The sequence below is a fragment of the Meriones unguiculatus genome, chromosome 9 (genome assembly GCF_030254825.1).
Source record: "Meriones unguiculatus strain TT.TT164.6M chromosome 9, Bangor_MerUng_6.1, whole genome shotgun sequence".
Taxonomy (NCBI): Eukaryota; Metazoa; Chordata; class Mammalia; order Rodentia; family Muridae; genus Meriones; species Meriones unguiculatus.
Window position 1 is genome coordinate 112531103 of NC_083357.1, and position 19416 is coordinate 112550518.

The 19416-nt window shown below is 37.7% G+C and overlaps 1 protein-coding gene across 8 annotated transcripts in view; it reads left to right on the plus strand.

The window, feature by feature from the left end:
- Positions 1-19416, plus strand: part of Gpc5 (glypican 5) — a 1404356-nt gene that overhangs the window by 661605 nt on the left and 723335 nt on the right. For 5 of the 8 annotated variants that reach the window (XM_060391586.1, XM_060391585.1, XM_060391588.1 and 2 more), the window contains exon 8: positions 6000-6074. The exons of the other annotated variants lie outside the window; for them this stretch is intronic. In XM_060391586.1, coding sequence (XP_060247569.1) covers positions 6000-6074 — 75 coding nt within the window. The remainder of the gene's footprint in view (positions 1-5999; positions 6075-19416) is intronic. 8 annotated transcript variants of the gene reach the window in all.

Sequence of the window (19416 nt, forward strand, 5' to 3'; positions counted from 1 at the left end):
CTACTATGCATATGAATTTAATGATTTTGTTTTATTTATGAAATTCACAAAGTTGATAAAGATCTTCCTAATTATACTGTTCTCTGTATCTGTACATGTTTTCTTTAGATAATTCTGGGAACTCTGTGCTTCTAAATGCAAAATTTTAGCACCAAAATATTTATTTGGGACTTAGGTATCATTTTTATTTAATCACCAATGATACTAAATAATGTAATATTTTAATAGTTTATTTTTAAGGTTTATTATTTGTATGTATTGTGTGAGTGTGTGTATGTATGAGTATGTTTGTGTATGCATATGTGTATTTGTGTGTGTGTGCGTGTGTAAGCATGTGAGAGCAGGTGCTCCTGTAGAACGGGCGAGATCCACTGGAGGTGGGGTTAGAGCCATCTCACATGGAGGGGAACAAATGGACCCTCGGGCCAGAGGAAGAGGTGTCCATAGTCTTTCTTCCCTAGCCTTCTCTCCAGCCCCGCATCTGTTACATTTTACAAAGTATTCTGTTTGCAACCCTGCCTGTGGACCCTTATTAAAGGAAAACAGAAGGGTTATTTTTAAGAAAAAGCTCTCTGCTGTTTTACGTCTTTGAATCTGCATTTCACCTCACTCTAACCACCTCCTTGTGATATCCTCTCACGTGAAGGACTGAAGCAGGATAGATGTGTTGATGGACACAATGTAGTTCTTCCTTCTTTGCCTTTAGGGCAAACTTAACATTACTAAGAACAATGTCTGTTGGACAGGGGGACATTTCTTCTTAATCTCCAAGCCTCATATTATAAAGCAATGTGCCACCGACAACAGGTTATAGGCAAACTGTGGCCTGGGTAATTTTAAAATTCCATTGTAGTTCTTATATAATATATATTTTATAACAATGGGCAAACTTGTTTTCATAAGATAGCTCACATTGACAAAATGAGTGTGATTTCAAGTTCACTTAGGTACTAGACATTAGAAAACAGTGAGATTTTACATCCTCAAAGTTTTCTAAATCAATAAGCTCTAATAGGTATTGATTTTTCTCAAGCAATATTATGTTGTATGTTTAGCAGAGGGTTGGTTTTTTTAGTTTTATTGTCATTGAAAAACCCCACAATGCCATCAGTGTCCGTTCAGTGTGGGTACCAGAGGTGTTTCTTAGTGGCTGTATTGTAGTCCTCGGTTACCTGTCATCCAGAAGTCTACATTGACTGGGGCATTCATGGAATCAAGTCCGCCTTTGAGTCCTTGGGCCTTCATGAGTGTTCTGGTCAGAAACCCAAGGCTTTTCTATTCCAAGAATTTGTTTTCTAGATGAATAGAGCTTTTGTTTATACTGTGTCTTTGATTCCTCATGTAGAATCTCATGTCAGCCTCTAACAAATGACTCTATATGATGGTGCCAAAGTGACCTTGAAAGAGACTATCACATTCTCATACACAGTGAAATAAGAATGACCCTTTGTTATGTAATGAAGAAGAGGTAATGATTACTTAGTGACCCAGGCTTGTCTCAGAGTGAGGAAAAATTCTTGGCTTCTTCATAATGTATTTTCACACAAATTACCGTTGCTATAGGATCTCAGCTAGCAGTGGATATTAGGGAGAGCTCAAAGAATATGACTTGAGATTTTTCCCAGAGCCATGAGAACTACAAATTAACCCTGCTGTAAAAATAATTTTCTGTAATTTTCTATTGTCTCTCATTTCTCAGGATTTGAACAAAGATCAGGGGTCATTTTTCATTGTAGAGCTTATGGCTTTTCCCCTTTCCAGTCTAGGCCTTTTCAGGTAGTACATGCAAATAAGATTTGAACACTATTAAAATAGTTCCAAATATGTTGGAACATTTTTATCTAAAATTAAAGTATTACTAAATTTGTTTAAATAAATGCATTAATGCTGCCTTGTAAATGGTTAAAATAGCACAGTAGTAACTTATTTGAAAAATATAAGGAAAATATGGTGTGAATAATTGAATTACAAATTGTGTATTTATTTCATCTGAACAAATATAGACCTCTTCTTAAGGTTACTTATATGAGTTTTTGAGATACAGTAAAAGTAACCTTGAATAATGACTGCATACATTGATATACATATTATGAGTGTCTAATTTGGGGTCAGATGAAAACTTGCATGATAAAAAGTTTTGAATTTTATAAAGAAATTCACGTTTTCAATGTCCATTTAAAATTACCTAGTTCAACTTTTATTTTACTGATAAAAATTTTACTAAAATTAAATAAGATATATATCTAAGTTAAATAGGTTTAATATGAGATCACTAGGAATATTATTTTGATTGAAATGTTTCATTTTGGTTTATAAATAACTGAGACTCATCCTAGATGTGTTAATAAGATTTTCTTAACAAGATTTTATGAAGTGTACTATGGATTCTTAATGAATCACATAAAACCATCTTTCATCCTCTTGAAAAGTTATATATTCATGGATTTAAATAATAGAATTGAAATACAGGGTCTTTTCTTGAATGCCTAAGTGATGATTTCCATTGTATTGGCTTTGGCTGATGTTAATTTCAGAGGTGAAGAGTAAAGACATTAATTAAAACTTAAGGAAGCCTGATAGCATACATCTGAAATGAATTAGAAATTCAACAATATCTGGATGTAGCCCATGGTAGCAAAGTATCCAAGTGAATTTCCGTAGTAAGAAGAACAGAAACTATTTCTGACATTAACTCAATGATTGGCTCCTTTATCCCTCCCTGCCCCCCTGAGGGAGGAACAGCCTTGCTAGGTCATAAAGAAGGACAAATGCAGCCAGTCCTGAAGATACCTGATAACCTGGGGTCAGATGGAAGGGGAGGAGGACCTCCCCTATCAGTGGACTTGGAAAGGGTCAGGGAGGAGATGACAGACAGAGGGAGGGTGGGATTGGGAGGAAATGAGGGGGGGGGCTACAGCTGGGATACAAAGTAAATAATCTGTGATTAATATAAAAAATAAAAAATAATAAAAAACTAAACATGTACCACATCAGAGGATATAAACTAAAGAATTTATGCTTCCAATTTAGCACAGTGCTGAACATATCTGTAAAAAGATAAGGCTATAGAAATTAAAATTCAAGAAAGTATCACCAGCCAAATTTTATCTTGACTTGATTGAACTCATCTAGTTCATAATAATAATAATAGAAAGGAAGGAAGGAAGACACCTACATTCTGTTATCATTTTATTTCAAAGAAATAACAAGGTACAAAATTGCAACATTTTCTTCTCTTGGAGACTGTGATAAAGTCCATAAATGTAAAGACAAGTTAGATATACAGTTGACTCTTTATGGACTCCTTTTCATGTAAGTATGTGGAGAGAGTGACAGAAATTATTCACCAAAAATTTAAATGATCACTAAATGGAATTTATTATAAAATTAAATAGATTACAATCTCAACCCAGAGCATCTCAAATTTATTATACAAACTTCTTAAGAATTCTGCTGAAGAGAATATCAGTCTGGAAAACCAAGGAGAGACCCAGGCGATATGCTGCCTGCAACCCCGGAGCATACTTTGAGGCGCAGATACAGCCTTGTGTACTGTACCCCTTCAGATTTCCGGGATCGTTACCTGTCAAGGAAAAGTAATTTCAGAATTCCAGCAGTATCTAGATATGTTCACTCCAAGGAAGCAGCGAGAACAAGGCCATTAGGAGATATTACAATTTACCTAGCAACAATGGGTAATTCTATCCATTCTTAGTTTGCTTTGGGGATATGTGTTTGCTGGCATACACCAAAAGAGAGCTACCCCTGTCTTGTCCCAAGATATGAAGTTTGTGGTTCTCGTACTTTAAGAAGACTTTCTTCTTGAAATATGATTTTTGGGATCCCAGTAGAAATGGTCTGTTTATTAACTCTGTCTTTCTTGATGAACACTGAGTATCACCTTAAATACCAGCAGAGATAAATCAAAGTTTTATGTGTGCTTAGAGAAAAGAGTGAGTCTATGAGAGAAAGAGAAAAAGGTCATTCTCAAAAAATATAATTGTTCGACTGCAATATTTATGTGTGAAATAGCTTTGAGTGGCTAAAATAATGATTTATTTCCTACATGTGACAATAGGAAAGCAAGGCCACCTTGCAGGAACAAGGAACAATCGGAGAAACAGTGAAAAGCTAAGAATGTGCAGAAATTGTACAAAGGGTTTTAATAAAAGCTTGAAAGTTTGGCTTACTATGAGAAACAGAGGTTTCTCTGTGATTTTTGTGTGGGTTTGCAGGATGCTGGCAGCAGCGCATCCAGACAGCGGTTCTGGTTAAATACGTACAATCTGGTAAAGTTTGACCTAAAAATGACTTCCTCCATCTACTTTGTAAGTGGGTACACCATGCCTGGGTTGCCCTAAAGGAGCAACAATCTCACTGTCCAAGCTACATCATCACTTTGGAGATAAAGTGGCTTGATCTAGTAATGGTTTCAAAGCACTCTTCCACACACCCATACACTGAAAGAAAATAGTGAAGAAAATAAAATAGTGAAAGTGTTTCTGTGCTTCATTGAATTGACGAGAAAAAATTTGATCAAACTGATGTTAATTACGGAGAGATGAGTATTGAGTCATATATACATATATATGACTTTATATCTGCTTTGCCACTTGGTCCCAGAGATAGCCTTCGAGACCCAAGAGCCGTTATGAGCCTTTCTCTGAACATGTCTCCGTTCATATAGTTTACTAAGACCAGCTTTTGTTTCCAGCACCCACACATCACAGAGCACAGTTGCTTACAACTGCTATTCCAGGGAGCCTGAAACTCTCCAGCCTCCATGGCATCTTTCCTCAGACAGTACTCACAAGTCTACAAAAAAAAAAAAAAAAAAAAACCACATACACATAAAATAAATAAATAAATCTTTACTAAAATCTTGGGATTTGGAAGGAGGTCTGTAGGTCATTGCTAACACTGCCCTTGGATAATATTAAAGTAGTACTTGTAGGATTCCCAAGTGAGTTCTGAAAGAGCACATTATAAAAGCCTCCACCTTGCCCCTGAACCACTCTCTGGCTTCCTGTCATGTGATGCTTCATCACACAGACACATGCACATTCACACACACACACACACACACACACACACACACACACGAATACTCACACACTCACAAAATTGTGATGCCTACTGCCTTGAAGCTCTTGATGTTGGGACTATGCCTTTAGCCTTATGCTATGAGATTAATAAAATCTTTGCTTTAGGCATAATTAAGCTCCTGGTGTTGTGTTACAGTAACTGAAAGCAGACCACTTCAGGGAGTCATGTAGCTCCTTGCATAGATTCTTGAGTTTGCCTTTTCATTAAATCTGGTTCTAAGATAATGAGTTGGTCCCCTCCTTCAGAAAGTGACTAATTGTTTTGTGTGTGCGTGTGTGTGTGTGAATTTCATCAAGAAAATTATTTGGGGTATATTTGTAAATCTTATCTCTTCCAGAGTTCAGAGTGTCTCATACTTTCCAAAATATCCTTCCATATGAAGCTTGTTTTTCTGTTGATTTTTTGTATTATTCATGAAGTCTTTTCTCTTGTTTTGAGCAAGGCATACCAAATATAGCTTGAGTATTACTGTCACAGACCAGAAATAAGACATTTTTATATAAGTTTTACTTAATTTATTGGGAAGTGGTATTTCATGGTCACAAGCCACATACCGGAGATAGAAATTAAGGATAGAGTGATACTGTAAATAAATAAATATATACTAATCACTTGTTTTATTATGCAACAAGTATACTGAATTGTCAGAATAATCACAGCATTATCAAAAGCACATGCACATATTTCTAACATCCGCTGAGCAGTTTTGCACTGAGCATATTCTCTCTTTGACTGATGCTTATAGTGTACGCAATTTATTGATAGAGACAGAGACGTGGAGATTTCAGTTCACATCGTATCTATCACTTAACTCTAATTTATTCCTTACTAATCATGTATTTCTCAGCACTGGTAAGTTACAATATCAATTCATCTCTACTCCATTTCTTAAGGTGTCATGGCAGAACACCTCACAAGTTCCCACAAGGCCTCCTGTCCTTTAGAAAAGAAAACTAATTTTGCTGAATGTAAGTATGCTGGCTCCCATTTTCTCTTCTTGCACTTCTTACACAGAATATTTTTCTGGCAAAATGGATGGGGAGGAGCTCAGAAATCTCCCATCCTTTTCACTCCCATGCCCAGTGTTTTATTCTCTTTGATGTGCAGTAATTTCACTTTTATGCTGGTAGTTCTGAGCTTATATTCTCAGGCACCTCGTGTGCTTATTCAATTTCTACTGTTAAATATTTTCTCAGAGGCTTCTTATTGAAAGTTTCATTTTAAATAATTTGTTCTCTACGCTTGACTTTTTTCTTCAGGAACAGCTACTCCATATTTGTTGATTTTCTCTTGCTTAGTTTTACTATCTCCCCAAATCTTTTTAATATACTTTCAAACTAAACTACTCCACCCCTTCAATTATATTTCTTGTTAAAATTCATATATTTTGCCATCTGTCTTATCTTATTGCACTATTACTAAATTATCTTTGTGTTGAACTTACACTTATCGCACTATTACTGAAGTATCTTTCTTTTGTGTTATATCATTTATTTTTAAATTAATTTATTTTCTTACGTTTTAGTTCTAACACTCTGAAATTTTAAAATTTTTACTTGCATTTTCATTTGGTAAATGATGTTCTTTCCTACTATCTCACACTTGCTTGGAAATTTTATCTTAAGTTACTTGTTTTATAATATTGTTAATTCTATTACAATAGGTGAGAAAGCCTGAGATCAGGTTTATTGGAATGAAAGGTAGGATAATACTGAGCCTTGTGGAGAACTTGTTGAAAAGTTGATGTCAGAATGTCATTGTGATGAAGTTGGCTAATATGGGTAGGTATGTCATCTGTCCTTAACTGTTAGGCTTTGACCCACCTACCAAGCATGTGACATAAAAGAGTGGTTTTCATTTTGACTACATTTCTTATGAATCATGGCCAGCTCAAAAGACAGCCCTTATTTGTAAAGATGACATGAAGGTGAAAGAATATTTATATGTTTTGACAGAAATAATTTATAGTATTACAGCTTTCCAAAGTATGTACTCTATGAAAAGGAAGTTCAGGAACTCATAGTTTGGGAGAAACAAAGAATGCATTTTGAGTTTAGTATGATTGCTAGGATGCACCAGCCAAAGACTGTGCATGGGCTGGATCTAGGCCCCTTACACAGATGTAGCTAGGAATTTCAAAGCTGTCCTAGTCATAATAACTTAGTTATTGTCAACTGGTGAATCTCACCTTCACTTTTTTGTTTACCAAACATTTTTGTATGGCTTATTTTGTAAATTGCCTTTTTTCCTCTTTTTAGCATTTTATTTTGTTCAAAATTTCTCATTATATATACAATATTTTATGTATAGAATAGCAGATTAAGCATATGAATAATGTAATTTTCCCATTTCCAGGATTTTTTTAAAAGATACCTGTGGCCTTCATAGCTGCAAGGTGTTCAATGTGTAGGAGAGAAAATGTGCTAAGTAAATGTTATGCCATGACAATATAACAAAAGGGAGCATGTGAGGCCCTGGGGGTAAAGGGCCGAAAATAATCAGTTCTAGGGGTTTTAACCCTTGTGCATGATACATTCTGAAAATTAAAGTGTGGGCTTTTTGTTTTTGTTTTTGTTTTGAAGCAGTTTCTCTGTGCAGCGTTGGGTGTCCTCGACTTACTTTGTAGACCAGGCTACCCTCATATTCACGGAGATCCACCTGTCTCTACCTCCAAGACTGCTAAGATGCATATACCACTGCACCCATCTTTAGGTAGATTTTTCTAGAGGATCAAAGATAGATGAGAAAGTGCAATTAAATCTCTTCCAACTAGGACATTTATAAAACAACAACAACAAAAAACTTCAAATACCTACCATGCATTTATTGCAGCACAATCTTCATGCTTTCCTGGAACCTGGCTCTTAAGGGCAGAATGAGAGAAGAAGCCAGAAGTTTCTATAATGTACAAGAATGCACACACACACACTCACACACACACACACACACACACACACACTCTCTCTCTCTCTCTCTCTCTCTCACACACACACACAGATATGTTTACTGCTTAGCAGTTTCAGCTTTATTCTGAAGGATATAATGGATTTACTCAACTGTAAAGAAAATCCATGTTTTCAAAGCAGAAGGCAAAAATAATATGAGACTTTCTGGTGATGTGCAGGCAACAAATTGATGAGTTGAAAATGAAATGTATTCACTTTCCCCTCACTGTATTTTTTTTCATTTTCCTTTATTTTTAAGCTGATAATTGACTGGTTCCCATCTTCCATAGCTAGAAACTACAGAGTTATTTTGTGATCTTCTTTATCCTTTATTCTCTATATTAAATAAGATCCATTGCATTTACTGCTTAACATTTTTTTTTTCTGAAAAAAATATCCACTCCTATTCCCACCTCTAATATATTAGTTCACAGCCTCAATTTTTCTGGCCTGAACACATTGTAAACATAATTTTTGCTCTTCTTCTGTGTACTGGGAATTCCTAAACTCCCGTTGACTCTATTATTTTCAAAGGAAAGCCTTTTTTAAATTAATTTATTGATTTGTTCACTTTACATGTCAATCATAGCACCCTCACTCTTCTCCTCCTGGTCCCACACTCCCTCCCTCTTCTTCCTACTCCCTCCCCTACTCCTCAGAAAAGGGGAGACCCTGCCCCCCTGCCTATCCTAGAATATCAAGTATCATCAGTGCTGAGCACATCCTCTTTCACAGTGACATGGCAAGGCAGGCTTGCCAGAGGGAAATGATTGAAAAGCATGCAACAGAGTGTTGTCAGACACAGACCCTGCTCTCCTTACTAGGACACCCACATAAAGACCAAGATACCCATTGGGTTCATATGTTTTGGGGGCCTCTGTTCAGTCCATACATGGTTCTTGATGTGTGCTTCAGTATTTGCAAGCCACTGGGACCAGGTTAGATGGCTCTGTTGCTTTTCTTGTAGAGCTCCTGTTCCTTCAGATCCTTCTATCCCTTTCCCTACTCTTCCACAAGGCTCCCTGTGCTTTGCCCAGTATTCTTGCTGTTTTGATCCATTGCTTGGTGGAGTCTCTCAGTGAACAACTATGTTAAGCTCCCTTCTGCAAGAACAGAAGAGTGTTTAATAGTGTTGGGGTTGGCTCTCTGTCATGGGTGACTGGGAATTGGTTGGACATTCCCTCAATCTCTGGTCTGTCTTTATTCCTGCACATCTTGTAGACAGGATAAATTTTGGGTTTAAGTTTTTGTGGGTGGGTTGATGTTCCCCTCCCTGTCTGGTTGGGGGGTGGTCTCTTCAGACTCCTTTTCCCCACTAGTAGGGGTCTCAGCTAGAGTCACCCCATATCCTCTCAAGAGTCTACCCTGTTGTAAGTCTCCAGCTTGACCCAGAGATGTCACCGTTCCCTCTCTTCAAGCAGTTCCTCTGTCTATTCTATTTTCCCCTTTCAATAACCTTCAAGCTTCCTCCTTTGGGCCTTCCTTGTTACTTAGCTTCTTTAGGTCTGTGAACTGCAGTGTGGTTATCTTGTACTATGTAGGTAATACCTGCTTATAAGTGAGTTTACGCCATGTGTATCTTTCTGGGTCTGGGTTACCTCATCCAGGATGATATTTTCTAGTTCCATCCATTTGCCTGCAAATTTCATGATTTCCTAGATTTTAATACCTGGATAGTATTCCATTGTGTAGATGTATCACAGGGATATCTCGGTTGTTTCTGGTTTCTGGCTGTTATAAATAAAGCTGCTATGAACATAGTTGAGAAAATATCCTTGTTGTATAGTGGAACATTATTTGGGGATATGCCTAGGAGTGCTATAGCTGGGTCTTGAGATATAGCTTTTTCCAATTTTCTGAGAAATTTTCAGATTAAAGTGGTTGTACAAGTTTCCACTCCCACCAGCAATGGAGGAGGGTTTCTCTTTCTCCAGATCCTCTCCAGCATGTGCTATCACTTGAGTTTTTGATCTTAGTCATTGTGATGGGTAGAAGATGGAATCTTAGAGTTGTTTTGATTTGCATTTCCCTGATGAATAATGACTTTGAGCATTTCTTTAAATGCTTCTCAGCCATTCAAGATTCCTCCATTTGAGAATTCTCTGTTTAGCTCCATACCCAAAAGCCCCCGAGATCAGGCTCCAGATCAGGAATGGGTGCACATGGGAAAGGACAATGCTCTGTAGTGCTGTTTTCCCTGGGTGGAAGCTGAGTGCCTCCAGGGATGGGGTGTTGCTGGTCTGTAGGTGAGGTTTGCATGGGACAGCCTGCTGCTTTCCCATGCTAGGTTTGCTGGGAGGGCAGGGCAGACCATCTCCCTCAGATGGCCTCTGAATACCTCCAGGGACCCGTGAGGTGGACATGGAATCTGTGCCCAGGGGACAAGGCTGTGCTGTACTGCTGTCTTTTCCAGGTGGCTGATGATGGCCTTCTCCAGGGATCAGGTGCAGTGGACTCTGAACAGGGCAGGCAGGGGACAGGGTGGTACTCTCCCCTGCTAGATTTGCCGGGAGGGTGGGGCAGACAGGGAATTGTGGTCTGGTCTGAGGGAGGCAGTCTCACCTATCTTCCCTAGGTGACAATCAGAGGCCTCAGGGTTGGGGTGTTGGACATGGAGGGGATGTGCAGGGAACAGGGCTATGCTGTCCTCTGCTAGATTTGCCTGGAGGGCCAGGCAGGCAGGGAATTCTAAGGGGAGGGGGTTGGCTATCTTCCCCAGATATCCATTGATGGGAAAGTCTTCTATTATTATTATTATTATTATTATTATTATTATTATTATTATTATTACTGGGACAAGAGACAATGTTACTGGGCAGATAACACAACAGCAGCTATGAGAGAGGCTGATTTAGCAACAGCATGTGCACAGTTGAAGACAGCTGCTAGTTACCAGTCATGTCAGGACATTCATTTCAGTGTCTAGGCACTCACTTCTGTCAGCTTGAGTTTTGTATGTCTGTATTACATGATGTATTACATAGGGAGATCCTCATACATCTATACAATGCATGTTGAGTATGCTCCTCCTGAACATGCTCTACCTTCTCTGATTTGGGAAGGTAAGCCCTGTTATTCCATGGATAAAACATGAAGTTTTATTAGTAACCTGTGTGGACATAGTTGCTAACTCGCAGTAAACTCACCCTTTAAAACATCAGATGCAGACCTCTACTCTTGCCTGATGCGTCTAAAACAAAAAGGGGGAACTGCAGAGAGCTGTGGAATGCTATGCCTTAAAGATGGAGCTGGTTTCCGCCTTCCACCTTCCCGATGGTGAGTGCTCTCTGTCACGAACAATTCCACATTTGGCTAAGGCTGAGGATCTGGCTTGCTTCCATGTATGTGAACCTATCTGCATTGCCCACGTGGCATGCCTGGGTTGGCTACCCAGAGGCTATTTAAGCTGTGGGCTGGCTTTCCCCAGGGTCAGATGATTGTTCAAGGTTCCTGAATAAACTGCATTAAAAAAAAAAAAAATCAGAAGATTCGTACTCCTCTTACCACATTTGTTTGCTTATCTTGCTTCCTCAGGCAATGCATTGGTATTTGAATTGTTTGTAGCTTTACAAACTGCATCTCCCAGCCTCTTCAACTAAGTTCTCAAACCCCATGGGATTTGAAAAATATATTACCTGAGTTATTTTTCAAGCTAATATAGCATTTTAATGCCCTAAATGGAGATGGAAAAAGAGGGTGGAAAAAGAGTCCTGTTTCTAGCTCCTATTGGCTTTCAGTCTCCTGGTGTCACTATTTCAACTCTCTTGATGATGGAAATTCTACTGAGTGCAAGGCTCCTGCCCTCTCACTAGTGGAGAAGTACTTTGTAGTTCTGACAATATTTTTATGTATTCCTCTGGGGGTCTGTAAAAAAGATAATCATTAACTGTGAAACTGGCAAGAAAATAGGAGGTGACACACGTGCATTAGAGGTATGAATGCAGGGCACTCCTGAAGGACGCCTGTCTGGAGAAACTTGCTCCCTAGCCAAACTAGAACTTGCTCATTTGCCCATCTGAGCTCAGCCATTACTGTGTCACTTGGAGGGCTACCTGGGCATCATTTGTGGCGATGGCCATACTCTCAGATATATACCTGTCCAACAACTCCCTAGACCTGCTTCTCCCATCTTTTCGTTCTTTTAGGCCCTGTTAGTAAGAGCATTTCAGCACACAAATTTTGTTCAATTAACCTTAAATATCTCTATGCCAATTCCTGTATTAATGTATCTCCTAAATGACTTCTGTTTCGCTGTGTGGACTTTATCTGCTATACCATCTATTAATATCAAAACCAAAACATATTTATTATTTGAAAATCAGTGTGATTTTTGCTAGTTTTGTGGATAACAAAGTGTTAAATTTTCTGCGAGTGTATGTACCATTGAGAGATGAAAATATGTTTTACAATTCCGTTCCAGATTCTAAAGGAAAATGGTCATATAAATATCAGATGCAATAACTCATTCATGGTTGGAGATACTGAGCAGAGTGTGTTGGGAACTGGCTGTCTTCTGAGGGAACAGAAGCTAGGGAATTTGTCCTGGAATCACTGCATCTTTTATTTAAGTTGGCTGGGAACCAAGCTCTGTCAATGACAGTGGCATGTGAAGTGACCCTCTAGGACTGACAATTGAGACTATTGAGGGTCCGTGGAGCCCATTTTACAGCACTGAAAAATATCTAGCAAGGACAACCAAGTCATAAATAAATGAATAAAAAGCAAACAGGAATAAGGTTGGTGCAATACAGTTGGTTCTTTCAATTTCAAAGATTTTTTTTTCTTCTTTTACTACTAATTTCATGATCTCCTTAATTAGAGTGTGTGAATTTATTGTCTAAGATACAGTCACAGACTTCTTCAGCATCCTACTAGACATAGAAAGTATGTATCATTCTTATACCCAGTATCAAAAGTCTCACTGATCGCCATGGCTATCTCAAGAGCATAGGTTATGAGCTGTAATAACTATCATAGGTGTTACTATCTTTAATGGAAATTCTAGACCCAACTTTTAACCATAGCATTTATAACCATTATGCATTATATTGATTGGCATCTTGACGGGACTTGGAATTAGCAGACAAATTGTGAAGCCTGCTCACCAGGGCTGATTAAATTAAGCTTAATTAAAAGTGAGCATCCCCCCTCAACTGTGGTTACCACATCCTGGGGTCCAGGATGGGATAAAGGAGGGGGGCAGGCTGAACATCCTCACTCATTATTTTCTGAATCTTGAGTATGGCTTCATTGCGGCAAGCTGCCTCAGGCCTCTGCCATTGTGACTTCCCTGCCATGGTACACAGTGAACTGAAGTCAACTCTCCTTCCTCGAATAGCTGTTTGCCAGGTATGTCATGGCTGTAAGGAAAGCAGCTACACTAACCTACTTACGAATTATCTTTGCGTTGGTTTAATATGCAGATTGTAGAATTGGACCCCAAATACTTTCAGGGAAAGAACACAGAAGCTCATGTGAATAAGCACAATAGCAATCATTATTTCCAAAAAGACTTTAGAACAATGATTTCACTTTCCTTATTATAGTGCATCCATACATGAAACATTTAATAAAACCATTCTGAATTCAGAGACACATCTTAATTAACACTGGAAACAAGATCTTCTAATGAATTAAAAACATTGATGTTAATGTTAATCAACACTATTATCCAGAAGCCAAATGAGTGTAAATATGTTTATATGTAAAGACCAAAACTGACTTAAAATACAAATTTGACAGGTACAGTTTTATCAACAATTATAAGTATTTGTGACTTACGTAAATAACCTTCATATTTTCACCTAGTAGAAACCTGATTAGAATATTTTACACTACTTTAGTGTGCTATTTTGAGTAAAAATTAATAAGCCAAGTATAATTATTGCATGCTAATGTTAAGTTGAAAAGTGAGGCTCAGAACATGTGTAATTTTCTAGATTGATGTGTCATGTCTCAATTTTAGAGATGCATTAGGAGAACATTCACTGCTTGAGGTGATTTTGATTATGTTTGACTTCCTTTAATTTTCATGTAACACTAATATTTCTCTGTTAAAGAATATGAACAATTATGTTTACATATTGAATAACATAATTATTAATTCTAGTTTTCCAATTATAAATTTGCAATATAACATAGGTCTTATGACATTTTTAGAGTAATTAATACCACTTTTATGTTAAAAATACATTCTGTGAACTCATGTTTTTCTAAAATCTAAATATATTATGGAACCCATTAGGGAATGACATGACATGGACTTCTTACAAAATTTTGCATTCTCATTAAAGTCAGTAATGACTTCTTTATAATTTAGCACTTTTATTTCTTCTAGTGTGTTAACCCTTGTCTTCCCATCATCATGCATCCATGCACACATTCACTGAGCACTTACTTCTGCTATATAGAGCCAGCCTTGAATGTAGATGAGTAATCAGGAAATGATGACGGAGAATGGGTAAGTGCATTTGGGAAAAGTTTGTCTTAAGGAGCATATAAGAAGAATATACAGTTCAGTGCTGGAGATAATGAGAAGGCCTCTGACAGGAATTGAGTCAATCTGGCCGCAAAGGCGAGAACAGCCATCAATAGGGATCTGAAGGGCCACGGAGTTATTACTCCAAGAAGAGAAGGCAGACACAGAACTCTGGTAATGAGAGACAGGCGTGGGGACAGCTCCCCAGAAAGCACATGGACTCTGAGGACATTGTTTACACTGTGGCCTGGGGACTCATAAGGTCAGCTCTTGACTCAGTTCAGTGATACGGGACCTGTCCATCACTCTGAACAGTGTGAAAACAGAATGCCAGACAATTTTTCCCAATCTGCAGGGCTAAGAATTCAGTTGCAGAGTAGGTGAAGGGCTGTTACCAACTCAGGCAAGTATGTGGATGCTGGTATTGAAACAAATACCTTATGGTGAGTTCCTCGTGTCTTCTGTGAACTCCGCCCCGACTCCACCAGCAGCGCGGCACTGCAATACTTAAATGTCATGATGAAATACCGACCAGTGCTTCTTTTCTAAAGTCTTTGTTGCTGTTGTTTGTTCTTAGGACAGCGTCTGCCTAATCTAGTCTTGAAATCTTTAAAATAATGGTCTGTTTTTATTACTTTTCTCTTTATGTGTGTCTGTGTGGGCGTGGGCATGTGTGGACACGTGACTACAGAGTTCAATGTCACAGGCTCCCTGAGAACTGAACTTCTAGGCATGTGTCAGCAACCTGACATAGTGTGGGAGACTGAATTCCCGTTTCCTGCAAGGACAGAAATTGGTGCTAACCATTGAGCCTTCTCTCTAGCACCTGCACACAAGCATTCTGTGTTCCCTCTTCCACCAAGGATTTGTGAAAAATGGTCTTCATGCTCTTCATGCTCGTGCATCTTTATAACACATAGAACAAAAATAGTAAGTCCCTACTGCTGGATGGGCTTATGATGAACGGATGAAGGAGGCTATTTTTAAGTAACCATACAGAATGTAAGAAAAAAAATACTGTCTTAAAATAAAGACAAAATGAGGAATTAAATGATGTTATGAAATGGCAAAGTTATAATATATGATTAAAGTTAACAGTAATTTTACAAAGCATTTCATTTCTCCAGCATACAAACCATTAAAAATGAAATAAGCCACACAGTTTCTTGGGTTGATTTCTGGATATTTTGGTGCCTTTGACAATAACTTGTCATGGTTGCATAATATTCCCGTATGTGTGCAAGCAAAGTTTGTCCAAGTTCATTGAACAATGCCCAGACTCGTCAGGATAGTAAGAATTTTCTATTTCAATTTTCTTTTTACTACAAAATATTAAAGACAGAATGTGAAAGTTGTGGTTTTAAGTATTCTTTTTTTGTGTGTTTTTAATCACAAAATGTATTTTGTGTTATGCACATTTATATTTGTATCATTATTGTTTAGAAATATAGGTCTGAAATTTTAATAGCAGTCCTTTAAATCTTCGGAGTAAGTGTTCCTCGTTCAGAATACTTATCTCACATTAATTAGTTGGATACATATTTAGGGTAGGGTAGAAGATTTTATTAACTCTAACATCAGATCCCCACACTTTCTGACTTTGATGCTCTCATGTGAACTGAACGTGTTTTCTCCCCAGAAATGGTCATAAACCTCATCCTACTTTGAAAAAATTGCATAACATCTAAACTATTTTTGGCTGTTATTTCTAGTAAGTACATCCATAAGATGATAAGTAGAACATCTCAAAAATGTGGGCACAGTTCACAGTTGAAATGGAGTAACATTATTACAGTACTAGATAATAATTCGTGATACTTACATATTGTGCCTTTCCCAAGAAGCATCTAATTTCCCTGAAATTATGGTTCAATGAATGCATCTTCCCCTCTTCAACACAGAAACATGGAGTCCTTTGTTCTGCTTATAGGCCTGCTAGTTATAATTTTGCAGAGCAATGTTCAGACAGAAGAAAAAGAACTTTTAACCAAAAAAAAAGAACATATTCATGATAAAATTTGTCACACCATATAAGAAATTCTGCACTACATAAATTCTTGGTTACTATTTTCATATATGTGGGTAAATAGAAAATTACAGCAGAAACTTTTTGGAGTAAGAAAGTATTTATCAGAATGACGATTTAAAAATATTATTTCACTGATTGAGGAGGACCTCCTCCGCTTCTATCTGACCCTAGCCTTTCATGTCTTATGAGGACTGGCAGCATTGTCTTTTCTGTGGCCTAGTAAGGCTGCACCCCCTAGGGGGAGGTGATCAGAAAGCCTGACACTGAGTTCATGTCAGAGAAGACCCCTATTCCCCTTACTAGGAAACCCACTTGGAGACTGAGTGTATGGGCTATATCTGAGCAGAGGTTTTAGAGGAAAAGAGCAAGGTAGGATGGGATTGGGAGGAGATGAGGGAGGGGGCTACAGCCAAGATACATAGCGAATAAATTGTAATAAATAAAATAATTAATAAAAAAGAAAAAATATTATTTCAAATTTTTTCAAGAGCAGTTTAAAAATAAAATAGTTTTTATGTACCTGCTTCATAAAGAGCAGGAATCTATTGGAGTAATCAGCTGAGAGGATCCTCAGTAAAGTGATAGGCTTTGTTAGAGATAGCAGGACAATGTATAAAGTTAAAGGCTCCTAATGGAGTCCCTTCTCCTCTCATGCTGGGACTTTGACTAAGCCTCCAGTCACGTTTCCTACCCCTGTGGAAGGCTCACAAAGCCTGTTTTGCACCTGGGTTTTTTGTTTGTTGTTTGTTTCGAGAAGGCCATAGTGTAAAATAATGATTAATTTTGCTGAAAGCAGTTCTTGGCTATAGAACTTATCAGGTAAAGACCACCAGAGAAACTTCTGTTAGCAAAGGTAGGTTCACTAATTTGAGGCATGCAATGAAATAACAAGCAAAGGACCCCTGAGGTGACTCAGTAAGAGTTTTTCAGTGAACTATTTCTGGCTCCACACTTGTGCTGAAGAAATCTAAGGATTTACCCTCTAGGACAGCTCAGCCATGAGGGGTGCTCCTCTCATGGGAGGGCTCTTTTACCTTGTGTATCACAAAGATATTTATTCAAGAGATGACAGGACTGAAACTATCTTTAAAGGCTATCATTAAAAAACAACAACAACAAATACTGTATTGTATGGTCTGTGTCCCATTAGAAAGATTGTTAGAAAGACATCCCTGTCCCCCCAATAAAACAAAAATAAATAAATAAATAAATAAATAAGCAAGACTTGTTTTCATAGTGATGAGAATGTCAGTTTGTTCTGTATCTAAAATGAAGCATCTATACACAGAGAGAGAGATAATACACAGGTAGATGATAGATAGATAGATAGATAGATAGATAGATAGATAGATAGATAGATAATTAGATAGATAGATAGATAGATAGATAATTAGATAGATAGATGATAGATAGATAGATAGATGATAGATAGATAGATAGATGATAGATAGATAGATGATAGATAGATAGATAGATAGATAGACAGATAGATAGATAGATAATTAGATACACAAACACACATGTACATACAAATACAAGTATATGCTCATTCATATATACATATAAACACACATATATACACATACATGCATGTATACACAGACACTCAGAAGCCCTAAATAGTAAATTTTTCTTCTCTGATTAGTAAAGATAAATTTGACAGGGAAAGTAATGAATACAAAGTTTATTACTCTGTTTTATATTCAGAGTCAAGTTTTTTTTTTTTTCAATGAATCTTAAAGTAGCTTTGAAATAAAAATTCTCCTGCCTCAGCTTCTCAAGTGCTAGGATAACAAGTATGCACCAACACACCTGGTACAAGAAAGCGTTTAAGATTTTCCTCCCAGTTCCATGAGTGGCTTGTTTTCTATGAAAACACCTGATTCCTAAAACCCCATAATGTTTGTCATCCTCTCAAAGAAGCAACAAACTAATTATGGACTCAAAACTGAGAGTTACTGACAATGTACCATGGCCCAAAGACAGCAACAAGTTATATTTGACAAACAATATTTAGACGACTTAAATGTTTGTCATTGGATATCAAAGTGAAGAGGCAAGTGAATTCAGTAATTACTTGAACCATCTAATTGGTTCCTGGTATTGGGAATTAAAAGATGCAAATGACAAGAGACATTACATTTCAGATGTCATAGTTTTTCCAAATGAAATGTGTGAAAGCAATGAGATGAAATGGTAATAAACAGGTGTGAAAACAAAGGGATATCAGAAGAGGAAAAGCAATGTATGAAAGTGACATTACAAATGAGTTTCTTCTATTCTCACTTTTGAGAAAAGTCAAAGAAAAGCAGCAGGAATTTGGACAGCACCCCTTTAAGGGCTGCCGATTTTACAGGCTCTGACAGAGCACGTTTGGATGGCAGAGATGCGTAAGTTAAGTAAGGAGAAAGCTGGCTGTTGTTGCGCACAGCACAGGGGCACACAAACTTCCAGACCCAGCTCTGCTGTCAAGAGAGCCGCGAGGATCCAGAGCTCTGATCCCTGCAGAAAAGGTCAACTATTATATTAAATTGCCCTTTTAGCTCAATTGAATTCTATTTATTTTAGTTCAACTCCAGTTTTTGTGTCAACCTAGGATCAAGAAATATGAGTGTGGGAGAGAGGGAAGGAGGGGAGGCAGGAGAGTTTTTGTCTCGAATTGAACACCCTGTAAATTGATGAACCATGCAGTTAGATAGCGGAAGCATAAAGAACCAAACGGTGGCAGATTACAGTGCATTTAGGATGTGAATGTAAACCGCCACTTGGTGATGTCAGGGCTGATTCACCTCTCAAGGCTGCCCTTCCTCTTATCCCTCTACTCAGGGTCAGTCCTGACGGGAGCACTTAGTTGCTCT